This window comes from Sus scrofa, chromosome 1, assembly GCF_000003025.6.
Source record: "Sus scrofa isolate TJ Tabasco breed Duroc chromosome 1, Sscrofa11.1, whole genome shotgun sequence".
Taxonomy (NCBI): Eukaryota; Metazoa; Chordata; class Mammalia; order Artiodactyla; family Suidae; genus Sus; species Sus scrofa.
In genome coordinates this window covers 20,527,587-20,544,237 of record NC_010443.5, presented here as the reverse complement: position 1 = coordinate 20,544,237, position 16,651 = coordinate 20,527,587, and the positions used below count along the sequence as shown (strand labels likewise).

Sequence of the window (16,651 nt, the reverse complement as noted above, 5' to 3'; positions counted from 1 at the left end):
CGGATAAAATTTTGTTTGAAGAAAGTGCACTACGATCTAGAAAAGTTTCCTGGATAATGTGATCGTGGATACTCTGGCCCACAGTAGAGGAGACTGCCTAGGTTATATCTCTTTTCAGTGTATTTGAGGGCTTGAGATACCTTGTGTATGTACACCTGGATTGGGGTTTTTACATTTAAAATTGGGCAAAGAATCAGAAAATTCTCTTTTTTTTTCTTTTTGCAACTCTGCCGTCAGGAAAATGTAGTCTTTGGCATTTAACTTTATCTTTCTGATGAAGTTCCTTCTCTGGGAAAAACAAAAATTTGATATACTCTCCTTCAGTATATTATGGAACATTCTTTTTTAAGTTATTCCATAATTTTGAGCTATTTTAGAGCATTTTTTCCCCCATAAGACTATTTAAAGACTTGTTTGCCATCTATAACAAATATCGTGTAGTATCTGTGAAAAGACCCCTGCAGGCACTTGAACACACAGCATTTCTCTAGAATAAACAGTCATTTCTCTTACTTTTGATTTCTTCATGCTGGACCTCAGGGCAACCAAACGTAGGAGTGGACAACAGTGGCGAATGTCGCCTACTCCCACTCCCCACTGCTTTTGTCTGAAATTGTTCTAAAGTGTTTGTTCTGTGACTTTTGTTTCCCTCTCCCCTCTTTGCAGTCCTATCACACTCATCAGTATGTGGCCAGAGCACTATGAGTGAGTATTGACAGCTCCATATGCACAAGGTGGATGTTCTGATCAGTTTTATTAGCATGGGGTGATTCCAAACTCTTGTCCTAAAATAATAGTTCTGCCTCCTGGGTAACAATTCTAGTGATTTCTTTGCATGGCAAATTCATTATTTAACTAAGCTAACATTCGTAATAGTAACATCTATCAATATTTGGGCATAAAACTGTTTATTTCTTTCTCTCTTATAGCCCTGCACAGTCTCCTCAGCTGTTTCATGATGATACCCATTCAAGAATAGAACAGTATGCTACGAGGTAAGCCACTTTGTTAGGAGCCCTCTGCTGCACCTGCACTGCCAGCCAGAACATATCTCTTTCTGTATTAATCTTACATCATTAACATGCTTTGATTTAAAGGATGTCATTTTGCAGGAGTCATAATGCTATTATATTTGAAACGGGGCTTTTGTCTTTCCATGTTTTGATCTGCACTTGACCAAACACCTGATAACATATTCTATGGAGTGAATCTCCATAGGCTGTGCTAGTTGAGCTCATGAGCATCCAAACACTGTGCAAGCAAGACTTGGATACTGTAACCCAGTTTCAGTGAACGAAAGTGTTCTCAGGAGATGGTGCACATATGAATTATAATGTGTAATTAAGTTTATGCTAATGCTGTATTATAAGAGTTTATTTTAGACGCCCCAAACAATATAAAGTATAGGCTAGTCTTGACAGTATGTACAAACTTTCAGGAACAAAAAAACAAAATGTATACTAAGCATCCACAGTGCTAGTAACTAGCTATGCCTTAAGAAGTTAGTTCAAGCTAATATAAAATAGTAACATTTGAGCTGAGTCTAGGCCAAATAGAATTTGAGAGGAGGAGTTCCCGTCGTGGCGCAGTGGTTAATGAATCCGACTAGGAACTATGAGGTTGTGGGGTTCGGTCCCTGCCCTTGCTCAGTGGGTTGATGATCCGGCATTGCCGTGAGCTGTGGTGTAGGTTGCAGACGCGGCTCGGATCCCGCGTTGCTGTGGCTCTGGCATAGACCAGTGGATACAGCTCCAATTGGACCCCTAGCCTGGGAACCTCCACATGCCGTGGGAGCGGCCCAAAGAAATAGCAAAAAGACAAAAAAAAAAAAAAAAAAAAAGAATTTGAGAGGAAAAGTCAGGCTTGGACTAATGGAAAAACATACTCAAAGGCATTGAACTAGCAAAAAAGATGGTTTATTTAAAGGATTAGCAACTTAAATGTCCATAGAGGAATGGATAAAGAAGATGTGATACATATGTAGAATAGACTATTACTCAGCCGTAAAAAAGAATGAAATATTGCCACTTACAGCAACATGGATAGACTAAAAATCATACTAGTAAAGTTAGACAGTGAGAGACAAACATCATATGATATTACTTATATGTGGAATCTTAAAAAAGGATTCAAATGAACTTATTTGCAGAACAGAAACAGACTCACAGACTTTGAAAAACTTATGGTTACCAAAGGGAACAGGTCCGGGCTGGGGTGGGGAGCCGGGGAGGGATGGACTGGGGGTTTGGGATTGGTATATGCACACTGAGGTATGGAATGATTGATTGACCAATAGGTACCTTCTGTATAGCACAGAGAACTCTACCCAATATTCTGTGATCATCTATGTGGGGAAAGAATCTGAAAGAGAATAGATGTGTGTACATGTATAACTGAGTCACTTTGTTGTGCAGCAGAAATTATCATAGCATTGTAAATCAACTGTACTTCAATACAACTTTTAAAATGAACAAAAAGAAAAACCTTCCAAAAAAAATGAAAGGATTGCAAGTAGAGAAAGGACAAGCCGGAGTGAAGGGACAGAAGCTGAAGTTCGATAATGAGGGCCCACTTGCTAAGGAGTAGGAGTCAGTCCTGAGGTAAAGGGGAGACATGGAGAGTCTTTAAAGACGAGGAAAACGTAATCATGAAAACTAGCTTGAGGGTCTGGGGGAATCAATTAAGAGACTATGAACCATAACATAGGCCTTAAGGCAATGGTGACAGAAATATAACTCAATATAGATATTTTAATTTCACAGTGTTGTTAGGAGGTTTGGACCGTTCTGTATTTTGGGAGAATTAGGACAGTTGAAGAAACACTGAGATAGCATCATCTCCGTTGACTCTACCCTGTGTGGCCACATTCTCGAACCTCTTTCTTTTCATTTTGCAGACTGGCCCAGATGGAAAGGACGAATGGGTCCTTCCTCACTGACAGCAGCTCTACCACAGGAAGTGTGTAAGTAAATCATGAAATTCGTGACGCCCGAGAAGGCTAGTTCTTGTATTACGGCTGTCGGAAATAATCTTCAGGGATGATGGCTCTGAATTTTGATCCCAATCAAAATTGATAAGTGTGGTTATAAAATGTCTGCATAGATTTTATGCTTTCAAGCCATGATGGTATAAACTGCATATGTTTATTTAAGCTAGTGAAAAAAATCCTACATTTGGCCACCAGTCAGGCTCAGAAAACTCAGATTGTTTTATTTGTGAACACAGGCATAGATATTCATTCCGTTTGTCTGATATCTTTTTGTAATTTAACAAATGTAATTGTGGAGGATGAGTGCCCTTCTATGACATTCTCTTCCTTCTCTGTGCTCCCATTTTCTTTGTAATCTCTGCCACGCAACAGTGACGGTCCGCACAGGCTTGGACATATTCTCCCCAGCCTTCATTAAAAAGTATTAACTCGGTGGCCTAGCAGTTAAGGATTTGGGGTTGTCATGGCTGTGGCCAAAAAAAAAAAAAAAAAAAAGTTAACTCCACTGCCAACATTTGATTTTATTAGCAACTAGGGAAAGCCTCATTAACTTTAGAATACATTTTAAAAACCTTTCTAGGCAGATACTTTACGTCTGATTATCCCAATGTAGTGTGACGTCTTGCTTTTAGAATGTTTCCCGCCTCCACCACCTTGGAATTAACATTTTAAATTCTGAATGATGTCTGAAAGATTTCAATAGTGTCAAGTTTACTCGACTCACACAGGTTCATTGCGGTTTGGATCTGGTAGGAAGCTGTGAGGTAGCCAGGAATGTGCAGAACATGGTACTTAAGTGTTTTATACCAAAGAAAAAAGGAGAGGGCCAAGAGGAAATACCTCAGGCACTCTAACATGGAATGTCTCCTGGTCAATATTTTTAAAAATTGTTTACTGTCATTAAGCTTATAAATAAAAGTTCTCAAGAGACTTTTTAATTTTAAATTTGAGATTAGCAAGTTAATACCTTATAATAATGCGGTAGTGATTTACACATTATTATTAATGTATCATGAGTCTGGAACAAATCCCAAACCAAGATAAACCAAGATAATAGCATCTCCCTAATGCTTGTTTCATATTTAACCTCGTAGAATGTATTTCTTATAAAGTAATAAGCATTTTGAATATCCTAAATCAACATAATTCCACCAAGGTTGACAAATAGCTAAAGGATTAAACAAAATTAAAAAATAATTAAAACAAAAATGATTCAAACCAAATTTAAATTCTTTAAAATGTGTTTGTCACACCTTGTGAACGGAGTAAAGGCAATGTTCAAATTTTTTTGTCTCCTCTTTTCAAATTAGAATAAACACTATTTATTTTTAAATTTAGCACTAATGCTGAGAAAAGAAAAAGTAATCAGATGACTAACAGTTGCGTATATTTTAATATACTATCTATACATATATATTAACTCATTCAACCATCCAACAAATATTTATTGTATACCTACGTTGCAGCAGTGTGCTGGAAGCAATTGTGAGATCTTGTTGTTCAATTTTCAAGAAGTTTTTCAGCTGTTTGGTTAGCAGAGCCATTATTAAAAATTCATACGTATATACTTAAAATTCAATAGATTAAAGAAAAATAAAAGCAGTATTCAAAACTCATCATATCCCAATGACTTTTTCATTTTACTATTGTCTGTGCTCTTGGGATAGCAGATGGTGTATAACTGTGTATATTTTCCCAAATCCGTATTCAGGAATGTCATTAGCTCAAATTGGCCATGATCAAATAATTTAAACCATAAAAATTAAAAATGCTACAAACCCGGGCCTTTTCTGTATTTATCTTGTAGAGAAACTGATGTGAAACATTTAGCAGCATACCACTGCTATGCACCCAGTGCTGTAAAGGTCTACTGAGGTTGATACTGTCTTTACAAGCTTTACAGGCTAAAGGGGAGATGGATAAGTGCTCCTGCAGGGGAGGAACCTGTGAGGACATTGAAGTAGACAGAATAATGGGCCCCCCTTAGCGATTTAAAAACCCAACTCAAAGTGCCTGAAGCAAAAGAAAAATGGCCTGTTAGCAGACATCCACAATAATTTTTGGAATTTTTCTCTTTCTAGAACTCTCTATCCTACCCTAGGTCCTCCTGAGTTGAAGTTTTTGTTAACAGTGGCTTAGGTCACGCCTATGGCTCAGATTCAGTCCTTGGATTGGGAACATGCATATATTGCGAGTGCAGCTAGAAAATAGAAATAGAAAAATAAAATAGGGAGTTCCCATTGTGGCACAGAGGAAACGAATCCAACTAGTATCCATGAGGATTCAGGTTCCATCCCTGGCCTTGCTCAGTGGGTTGGGGATCTAGCGTTTCCATGAGCTGTGGTGTAGGTCAGAGACACAGCTCCAATAATAAGGTACTGGGAGTTCCCGTTGTGGCGCAGCAGAAATGAATCCGATGACTAGTATCCATGAGAATGCAGATTCGATCCCTGGCCTCGCTCAATGGGTCAGGGATCTGGCGTTGCTGTGAGCTGTGGTGTAGTGCAGGCACTGCTTGGATCCCTTGTTGCTATGGCTGTGGTGCAGGCCGGCAGCTGTAACTCTGATTTGACCCCTAGCCTAGGAATCTCCATATGCTGTAGGTGTGGCCCTAAAAAGTAAAACGAAACAAAACAAATAAAATAAAAAGAATAATGATGGGTTTTTTTTTTCCTTTGGTCTTTTTTTTTTTTTTTTCTAGGATCACACCTGCGGCATATGGAGGTTCCCAGGCTAGGAGTCTAATCAGAGCTGTAGCCGCCGGCCTACACCACAGCCACAGCCACAGCCATGCCAGATCCAAGCTGCATCTGCAACCTACCTACGCCACAGCTCACGGCAACACCAGATCCTTAACCCACTGAGCAGGGTCAGGGATCGAACCTGCAACCTCATGTCCTAGTCGGATTCGTTAACCACTGAGCTACAACAGAACTCCAGAATAAAGATGTTAATGCAAAATCAGTATCTCCTCCTTGATACAGAGCATCCTAAGAGCCAAGCATTGTTCCAGGTACTCTGCCCACCTTCACTTATTTAATCCTTTCAGAACCCTTTGAGATGATGCTCTTTTTCTCCTCGCATCATTTTATGGAGGAGATCCAGGCCCTGCAAGGTGAAGGAGCTTGCCCTGGGTCTCACCGTCAGTCAGTAGAGGAGCTGGGATTCAGACCCAGGCAGCCAGGCGTGGGCAACCCTGAGCACCCCTGGCCACCTCCCTGTGCTGCCTCAGCTGCCGGGAAGGGGAGGGCTTCTCAGGGGGGAGGGCTGCAGCGGGAGTAGTGGGAGGATCCAGGCATCTGCAGAGCCTTCCCCTCTGCCTGGATGCCATCGCTGTCCTGGTCCCGATTCTGCTCCTGTCCATTCAGCCCCAGCTTCACAGTCCAGACCTCACTAAAAGGCTTCGTAATTCAGCATCTGCTGGCCAGATCTCCCAAATTTGCTTTGAAGGGATCTCAGCCATAGTCAGTGAAAAAAAGCCGTATGGCTTGAGACGTGAATTGTGACACTTGAACTCATAATTCTAAGTTATCCAAGGCCCCTTTCGTCATTTGTATCTTCAGAAGCAGCCATCCTACCCGAACTTTGAGCCTCTCTCTGTTCCTCAGACTGGTCTAGGAAACGGATTCCCCGGCTCCTCACAGCCTTCATCTTCTGTGAAGCCGGCTCGGTAGTCGTTGCACCTCCATGCGTCACGGGCTGCTACCTCCTCAGCCTAGACTTGAATTGACCTCCTGGCTTTTTACTTCCCCATAAACCCAATTCCCCATACTCTCTTTTCTCCTGAAAGTCTGACTTTGGACACCTTAAAAGGGCATTAATTCTAAGGATACTAATTCCTTTCAGGGAGGAATTGAGCAACCATGTCTCAAAAAGAGAGCAGACCCAGCGTAGTCCTGGGGAGTCTCAGTAGTTCAAGGGCAGCTCCTTAGGGAATTTCCCTCAGGATGTCTTACTCCATCTGCCTTCTGCCCTTGAGTGACACTGTTTTCTGTGGAAGGATCCAGTTGCAGGGGGAGGGAGGCTGGCATGGTTTGTACTAGCATTGCTATTTGCAGCTTTGAAGCCTGGAACAGAACAGACCTAAGGAAGGAAATTATTGTTATTTTTATTTATGTCTTACATACTTTCAAAAGGTCGTTGCATGAATCATAGTTCTTTTGTCGTTGACTATGTAATTTTGTAATCTAATGTTTACTATGCATGACTTAAACATAGTGTAATTATATTTTTAACTAATGGTATTTCTCTAGTACAGACCTATGTTTTTGAGACATTTTCTTTTTTAGCACTGGGCACACTGTTGATATTGAATGACCTTAATCGGGTATCTCATGACTGTCTGCGTTTAGAGAGTGTGCTCTTGGTTTTCACTGTGTATAATTAAGTACTTGAATGTGTCTATTTTTGTATTTAACGTCTAGGCCTATAGTCTGTGAAAACCACTTAAGACTAAAATTATGTATTATATGTGAATGATGTTTAAATTCTTATTTTTGCAAAAATGGCCTTAATTTCCTTCCAGATGTTTTCCTGAACATGTAATGCTCGAGGTGATGATGATAATTATATTAAAAATAATAATAACATGTTAACCCCCATTAGCGTTCCCCCAAAGAAATGAATATATGTAAATGTCGACAGGATGCATCTCAAATCTAATTTTGACTCTTTTGTATATATATATTTGTTTTACTGTGGATAGATCTCAAATATTTAAAACAAGTACTTAGCTGGTTTCAGTATGGAGCACTAAGTCTAATTCCTGAGGTCAGGCACCAGAAGGCAGAAGTGTTCTAAAGGCCTGAATGGTCTAAGGATACTTATAATGTTGGGGGCGGGGGGGGGGTGCTCTGTGTGAGGGTCTATGATGCAGTCCTAGATCTGCCAGGGAGCCTATAGGATCCAAACTTCCCTTTAACTCTTCTTGCCCTTTAGTACTTTTAAAAAAACTTTTACTTCTGGACTTAATTTTCTTTTAGGTGAATTACCCAGAGGAATCATATAAGAAATTTGTTTTTTTAACCAATGGGAGAGTCAGTTTACTCTTCATTTATCACAGTACCTGAGGGTCTCATCTACTCTGATGCTCTCTTTGCATTATCCTCACTCTTTCTCTGCTCTGTGGACAGAGCGCTGTGCTGTACATTTATGTGACCTGGCTTGTCCTCTGAGTGGCTAAAGTAGGACACAAGACATCGTCCATTGGAGTTCCCATCATGGCGCAGTGGAAGCGAATCTGACTAGGAACCATGAAGTCGCGGGTTCCGTCCCTGGCTTCGCTCAGTGGGTTAAGGATCCAGCGTTGCCTTAAGCTGTGGTGTAGGTCACAGATGCAGCTCGGATCTGGTGTTGCTGTGGCTCTGGTGTAGGCCAACAGCAACAATTCCAATTAAATCCCTAGCCTGGGAACCTCCATATGCCTTGGGTGCAGCCCTGAAAGGACAAAAGACCAAAAAAAAAAAAAAAAAAAAAAAAGACATTGTCCATTGTCTTTGGATGTTGAATATTATGGAGAATAGGAAGCTAAACCCTTTTCTTTCTTTGCAGATGATTTACTGTTTTGTTTTGCTTTCTGGCTGATTGGTTGCAATGCTTTATCCTAAATAGATGAGAATTTCACTGGGATATATATGAACAGTTTTCTTCTGCTATTATTTCTTTTGTGGATACTCGATCTTTTTCATTTCCCTGCTCATCTTTTTCAGGCTAAGAAGTATTTACAAATAGTTTGCTATACTTTTATTTTGCTATTAGTTTATTTTATTATTTATTTTATACTCACTGTATCTTTCTACTTTGTCCATTTGTCCTGTGCATTTATTAGTGCTGTACATTTTTTCTTCTCTTATTCCGATCTCTCTCTTGCTTTGAATTGGGTGAAGTTCCTCCAGGCCTCAATGACTTAGAGCCTTGTCATTCTTAGCAGTTAATTGGTGCCACCAAGGTGTTGCTGTATTATCCTCATAGCCTTCTCTACTCCTTCATAATACAGTCAGGTTTAGGGTATAATAATAAATTGCCCATTTTTCAATTGGGTTGTTGGCTTTTTTGCTGTTGAGTTGTATAAGTTGCTTGTGTATTCTAGAGTTAAGCCCTTGTCAGCTGCATCATTTGAAACTATTTTCTCCCATTCTATAAGTTGTCTTTTTGTTTTCTTTTTTATTTTTATTTTTATTTATTTATTTATTTATTTTATTTTCCCACTGTACAGCAAGGGGGTCAGGTTATCCTTACATGTATACATTACAATTACAGTTTTTCCCCCACCCTTTCTTCTGTTGCAACATGAGTATCTAGACATAGTTCTCAATGCTATTCAGCAGGATCTCCTTGTAAATCTATTCTAAGTTGTGTCTTTTTGTTTTCTTTTTGGTTTCCTTTGCTGTGCAAAAGCTTGTCAGTTTGATTAGGTCCCATTGGTTTATTTTTGCTTTTATTTCTGTTGCTTTGGGAGACTGACCCGAGAAAGCATTTATAAGGTTGGTATCAGAGAATGTTTTGCCTATGTTCTCTTCCAGGAGTTTGATGGTGTCTTATATTTAAGTCTTTCAGCCATTTGAGTTTATTTTGGTGCATGGTGTGAGGGCGTGTTCTAGTTTCACTGATTTACTCTTGGGCATATATCTGGACAAAACTCTCCTTGAAAAAGACACATGCACCCGCATGTTCATTGCAGCACTATTCACAATAGCTAAGATATGGAATCAACCCAAATGTCTGCTGACAGATGATTGGATTAGGAAGATGTGGTAGACATACGTAATGGAATACTACTCAGCCATAAAAAAGAACAAAATAATGCCATTTGCAGCAACATGGATGGAACTAGAGACTCTCATCCTGAGCGAAGTAAGTCAGAAAGAGAAAGACAAAAACCATATGATATCACTTATATCTGGAATATAATATATGGCACAAATGAACCTTTCCACAGAAATGAAAATCATGGACTCAGAGATTAGACTTTTGGTTGCCGAGGGGGATGGGGAGGGATTGGGAGGGACTGGGAGCTTGGGGTAAATAGAGTCACCATGCTGTACAGTAGAAAAAAATGTATATATAAATAAATGATAAAAAAAATAAATTGGCTGTTTATTCCCTATCAGGAAAAGGCCCTCTCCTACTTCCAGACATACACACACATACCCCTTTGCCAGGTTCCTGTCTGATTTTGCTATGTGGGCATCCTAGGAACTTTTGGTTCTGCTTTCAAACACTGCTGCTGTGTGGTGGTGCAGGATCCATTCTCTCCTCTTATCCTCCTTCTTCTATATTTAGGAGCAAGCATGGGATTCTTCTCTAAGCTCCCTTATTTATTTCGCAGTGACACTGCATTTTCACAGGACAGGTAATAAAAGGATGCTGCCATAGCTTGTTTCCATCCTTCCCATCTGTGTCTCTTATTTCCAGTGTCTCACTGTGTTGCCAGAGCTCCTTCCTCCTTCTTTTTATTCATCTGATAGTAGAGGGAAGGTAAGGTTAGGTGGGTCTACTGATAAAGGAAGCACAATAAATCAACAAGTGGCTCATTTGAACCTTTGCTTTGGCTGTTTTGCAGGCCTAACACTCATTATTTTCATTTGCTTCTTCCTATCGCTCTGACCTCAGTGCTCAGGACATGCATTTTCTAAGGACTTACTACCTCTCAGATGCAATTTCATGTCCCCTCTTTATCAGAGTAAACTGCGATAACACAGAGTTGGATTTTCAAATTAGACTCACAGAAGCAGAGATCCCAGCAGTATCAGGGCTTACTATCAGCCCTAGCACATAAGTGAAAGGTCCAGGACTATCTATACCATTCACCAGGTTCCTTTTGGCTGCATTAGGACGTCTCTGCCCCCAGTGAAATAGACAAAGTCTCTAAGGGATATTTGTAGTCACCTCACTGACACAGAAGGAAGCTGGTTCTGTCACCAGTAGCTCCATTTTATACTCTGATAGCTACCTAGCTTGCAAGATGTTTTTCTGAAGCTGTATCCTTTAGGGCCATAGATTCCAGGATTTGTTTTCCAAAAGTCATCAAAATAGACCAGGTACAATCTGCCAATGGTATTCTACCACAGGACTCTCCTAGCATTAGCCAAGAAGTCTGTCATTTGTACCTTTACAAGTATAGTCAGATCTCTATTAAAAGAAGGAAACGGAGTCCAGGCTTGCTGATAAGCATTTCGTTTCTGTAGACATATCAACTTGGTCTACTTTGTTATGCTTCTGTTGTTGTCAGTCACTAGATTCGACCACATTATTGATATATCTAGTTCACTAGACAAATAGTTAGAAAAGCAGAAGATCCCAAGTGAATTAAATATAGTTCCTTGTTTAAGGCAGAGTGATGGATTCTAGAAATAACAGGCTGATAAAATCAAGTCAAAGAGCTATAGCTATTTTATAAGTATCTACAATTATAATTTGTGCTAAGTTGTTTAAATGAAAGAATATGAGGATTATCTTCTACCCTCCTTTGGGTTACAGAGCATTACAAAATTGCTTTCAATCACATGCTAAAGACAGTGAAATCAGCTAGTTGTTTGGGACCGCTATTACAAAACACAATAAACTGGGCAGCTTACGAATGACAAGACATTTATGTTTCTTCTAGTTCTAGAGCTGGGAAGTCCAAGTTCAAGGAGCCAGCAGATTTGGTGTCTGATGAGGACCCTCTTCCTGGGTCCCAGACAGCTGTCATCTTGCAGTTCCCTCACATGGCCCAAGGGGAAGAGAGCACCTTGGGGGTCTCTTTAATAAGGACACTAATCCTGTTCATGGAGGCACCACTCTCATGACCTACTTACCTCCCAAAGGCCCTTCCTCCACACACCATTACACTGGGGATTAGGCCTCAACATACGAATTTGGAGGATAAGAAAGAAACATTCAGTCTATGGTAGCTTTGTTTGTTCGTTTGTTTGTTTTGGCAACACCTGCGGCACACAGAAATTCCCAGGCCAGGGATCGAACCCATGTCACAGCAGTGACCAGAACCACAGCAGTGACAGTGCTCGATCCCCAACCCACTGAGCCACAAGGGAACTCCTATAGCAGTTTGTTTTTAATTAACAGTCTTCTACTTTTTTGATGCTCCGTTAATTGACTTGGTCTATATAAAAGCATTTATGTTAACTGTTCTTGTGTTTTACTTTGTTTTACATCCTCTGCTGAGGGAAATATCTCTCCTGAGGTTTGTGAGACACACATGTTAGACTAAGGCAAAGCCTGGAATGTTGGTATGTGTAGTATACATACACTATTAGGTAAAATATCCTCCTGGAGTTTTAAAGGGAGGTCCTGGGGAGACACCGGCCTCTAAGGCCGTCTTGGCCCAGGAGCCAGTCTGACCATCATTGTTTCTGCTTCCTTTACATCCAGATGTGAGCTCTGTGTGTGTCTCCTTTGTCTCCCTAGGGAGGACGAGCATGCCCTCATCCAGCAGTACTGCCAGACACTCGGAGGCGAGTCCCCGGTGAGCCAGCCCCAAAGTCCAGCCCAGATCCTGAAGTCGGTAGAAAGGGAAGAACGAGGAGAACTGGAACGGATCATTGCTGACCTGGAGGAAGAGCAAAGGTGTGCTTGACCTGGGAGAAAAAGATGTGTCACCCTGGGGAAACTTCTAATGGGGGAATTCTTTCTTATTCACCTCAACATGGCCCTTACCCATCCTCTTTTCAGAACTATTTTCCGGGAAGCACAGTGGAGGCATGAACATGCCGGGCTGCTGGCTGTCGCTTACAGCTGCTTTTCGGGATTCCCGGATATTATGTTAGAACCTTTGCTTACTCAAAGCCTCAGTTTGATTCATGCTTGCTTATCTCATTGTTATAAAGGTGTTCACCTAGGAGGATATAAGTAGCGTGGGTGTCATTTGAGGCTCATGGACCGTTTTGGAGAGAATATTGCGGGCTACCCAGTACTAATTCCAGTTTTCCCTTCTCTGCACTAGAAATCTGCAGGTGGAGTATGAGCAGCTGAAAGAGCAGCACCTGAGAAGGGGCCTCCCTGTAGGCTCCCCTCCAGACTCGGTTGTGTCTCCTCATCACACGTCCGAGGATTCAGAACTTATAGCAGAAGCCAAACTCCTCAGGCAGCACAAAGGTCGGCTGGAGGCTAGGATGCAGATTTTAGAAGATCACAATAAACAGCTGGAGTCTCAGCTGCACCGACTTCGGCAGCTGCTAGAACAGGTAGAGGGTGTAGAATGTGGTGTCACCCCTCCCCAGGCCACCTGCCCCCATCCCACCTCCCCAGGGCTTGTCTTGCAGCAGTAAAGAGGTTTACTTCCGGTTCCTCATGGCCAGAGTTGATTTAGACTAGCTTAGAAATCCACCTTCAAACGTAAGCATTAAATCCTCACTGGCACTAAAAAATGAGTTTTCCTAGTTTAGGACGGAATGGCGCATTCTTCTTTAAGACTGAAATCAATCTCAGCTCTGAATAGTTTAAGGGAAAAGATCCTATAACATACATCTGCATAAATTACATTTGGGAAACATCTGTGAGATTAAGGGAAAGGAAGTGACCTGAACTCTTTATGCTAAAGCCTCCTTCCAATGAGCTGCTTTCAGGAAATTAAGAAACAGATGTTTATTAATTTGCAGCTATTATTTCCTAACACAGCACCATGTTTTATGGCAGTTGTTTGCAAACTTTCTTGACAATAAAAAATACAATTTGCATTATGATGAATGCATACATGTATGATGAATACAAACTACTAATTACTGTTATAAAGTCCCTTATTTTCTATTTTTTCCTTTCCTTCCTCCCTTCCTTCCTTGCTTCCTTTCTCCCATCGTTTCTTCCTTTCTCTGTTTCTCTCTTTCTCCCTTCTTCCCTCCCATTTTTCCTCTGTCTTTCTTACTTAGTGCTGGTCAGAACCAACCAATTCAGTTTTATAACTCATCAATGGATAATAGGCCTGCAATTTTGAAAAACATCGTTCTTCAGGATATAAAATAAGCATCAAATAGAGTTTCTGCCTTTTTGGTACCTGCAGCCTTGTTAGGGACCATAACAAGACGGTATGATGTATAACAAGATAGTATCATATATAAAGACACACACACTATCACACTATGGGGAATTGAGTACCTGATTACGTCTAACGGTTAAAGAACAGGAGTCATGTCACAGAACTACTAGTGAAGATGCTTTTGCAGCAGGTGTATATTGCGTAGAATCCCAGCAGATGGGTCTGGAACTTCTCTCTCTTGAAGAATCCCTGATGTCAACACGCGTGTCTTCTTTTGCCCTTTGCTCTGGCCTGTGCCGTGTGGGGCCTCTAGGTAGTAAATAGGAATGCCTTTCTCTAGAAATGATTTATTGAATCAAAGGCAGAAACAACTTTCTCTCCAGTGATTTTCTCAAATTTTAGAAAACCGTCTTTTCACAGTTGCTATCGGTATCTTTTAACTTGTCAGAAGCATTCAGAACAGTAATTTTTACATTACGTACACAGCAAGCTGCAGATCACCATATATTTTGGCCATTGACTTTCAGTATGTCTGTCACTGTTTCAGACTTTGTGTGAGACTCCTTGGGGAAGGCTTACTTCACTCTGAAATTGTGCATCACTGGAAAAGAATAGTTCCCCCAGGGCCTGGCTGGCTTTCTCTAAGTCCTCTGGAATGTTTGGTTCTTAACCTCGGTGCCACTCCCATACATTGGAAAACCTACCTTGTTAGTATGGTGAATTTGGCGTTTCTAAGTGGTGCCTAGGTGAGGGATGGCATTTCTCTTGAAATCGCTTATTTAGAATATGAAGTGTTATTGTTAACGACCTAGCACGTAGGTAGAATTGTGGAAGGAAGATACGCCTTAGCCTGTTGCTGCTCTTAAGAGCCAAAGGCTCCCCTGCTCTCCTTCACCTCCCACTGCTCCCTTCCTCCCACTTTACAGAGCTGCCTAGTGGCTTATGAGCCTTCTGATTGCACAGTAATGCTTTTAGAGATATCGGATGTCTAAATGGCTCTCTCAATTCCAGACTGTAGAGCGCTTATCTCTTCTTAATGACTTAGCATCAATGCCAGAAGTTGATGGGAAGTTCAACCCTGATAGTGAAAACTAGCAAAACTACCAGGCTTCAGCTAATAGAAATTTAATGGAAAAAGCAGCATCAAAAACATTGTACTTCTGCATTCCTTGTATAACATATCACACTTTTCTCATTTGACCAAGTACTTGTCAATGTATCCATCACCATTTTTAAGCACCTTCATCACCATCCTGAGTTTATAAATTAAGAGTACAGGTCACAGACTGCTAGAAAATTTGCTCAGAATTGCACAGCTCTTGAGTGGCTGAATTTGTAGCCAAGCAGCTGAATTCCAAATTGTGGTCTTCATTTAGGTATATGGAACAACTGGCCAATCGGGGACCTGCTGTATAGCACAGAACTCTACCCTGTATTCTCTGATAAGCTATGTGGGAAAAGGATCTGGGGAGAATGGGTATATGTATATGTATGGCTGGGTCCCTTTGTTGTACAGTAGAAATTTTCACAGCCTTGTAAATTAACTACAATAAAGCTTGAAAAAAAAATTGTGCTCTTAACCATTCTCCAGTATTGCCCTTAAATGTTGATTTAAATTTAAAAATGAGCTGATTTTGAAAGTGGATACATTTACTGTATGAGAAGCAGTGCTCATTTTTTAAAGATGAATGAAACAAGTTTCTAAATTCACTTGTTGACATAAAAATACTAGAACAATTGAGGGATGGATCATAACTGCCTTATAACCAAGTGAGTTCTTTAAGGGACCCGGACAGAAAGGGAAGGACCACTTGGTTCTGGGATGAATGCTAGTGATGCTAAAATGACTGATGGCAAAGAACGTTAGATGATTTACTTATCCATAGTTTGAGAGGGGAAGCTAGAACTGGAAATGTTTTCTTTAATAGTCATTTGAATCATGCCTCTGTTCTAACACCTGAATGTGATTCCAGCCTGAATCTGATTCCCAAATCAACGGCGTCTCTCCCTGGGCTTCACCTCAGCAGTCAGCACTAAACTACTCGCTGGATCCAGATCCCAGCCCACAGGTCCACCAAGCAGGTCTGTGTCCCCAAGACTCCTTTCTGGGCTATGCCATTGACTTGCTTATCATTTTAAATGGCATTGTTACATGTGGGTGCCTTCAGGCTTGAAGGAATTTGTGTTATCTTTGGTCTCAGCTGAGTACAAAGCCATTGTAACAGTACCAAAAAGCCAGCAGTTTAGAGTAACAAACTATAATGCACTTGCTTATATAAGGTGTAGTAGTAGATTGAATTTTGGTGAAAGATGAAAAAGAGCTCTTTCCTTTGAGGGTGAGCAACAAATTTTTTTTTTCTTTGCCTTATGAATGATTCTTTTTTTTTTTTTCCAGGAAATTTTCTGTCTCTAAAATTTCATATGTGTACATATTCAGAATAAAATACTGAAGAATATTATACCAAACATGGTTTTCTCTGCCCAGGGCTGAGGACTCAGCATTCTGCTTTTGCCATGCTAGTTCCTGCAGACATTGCTGCCTCTGCCATCCCCATCTGAGGCTAAAGCCCCACCCAGCCTGTCACTGGTCACAGTGGGGACCTGTCTGTGATGCTAGGAAGGGCTCTGTCAACCAGCATTCTGGAATGACATATTATTGATAGAATTCAGGTTCTAAAATTCTCTTGGGG

General features: G+C 40.8%; 1 protein-coding gene across 16 annotated transcripts in view; it reads left to right on the top strand.

Moving 5' to 3' along the window:
- The window catches only part of UTRN (utrophin), a 533,664-nt gene that overhangs the window by 503,690 nt on the left and 13,323 nt on the right, over positions 1–16,651 (top strand). For 14 of the 16 annotated variants that reach the window (XM_021072273.1, XM_021072283.1, XM_021072259.1 and 11 more), the window contains 6 exons: positions 667–705; positions 930–995; positions 2,897–2,962; positions 12,398–12,556; positions 12,933–13,173; positions 15,935–16,043. In XM_021072273.1, coding sequence (XP_020927932.1) covers positions 667–705; positions 930–995; positions 2,897–2,962; positions 12,398–12,556; positions 12,933–13,173; positions 15,935–16,043 — 680 coding nt within the window. The remainder of the gene's footprint in view (positions 1–666; positions 706–929; positions 996–2,896; positions 2,963–12,397; positions 12,557–12,932; positions 13,174–15,934; positions 16,044–16,651) is intronic. The other 2 variants (XM_021072289.1, XM_021072280.1) reach the window with 1 other exon arrangement.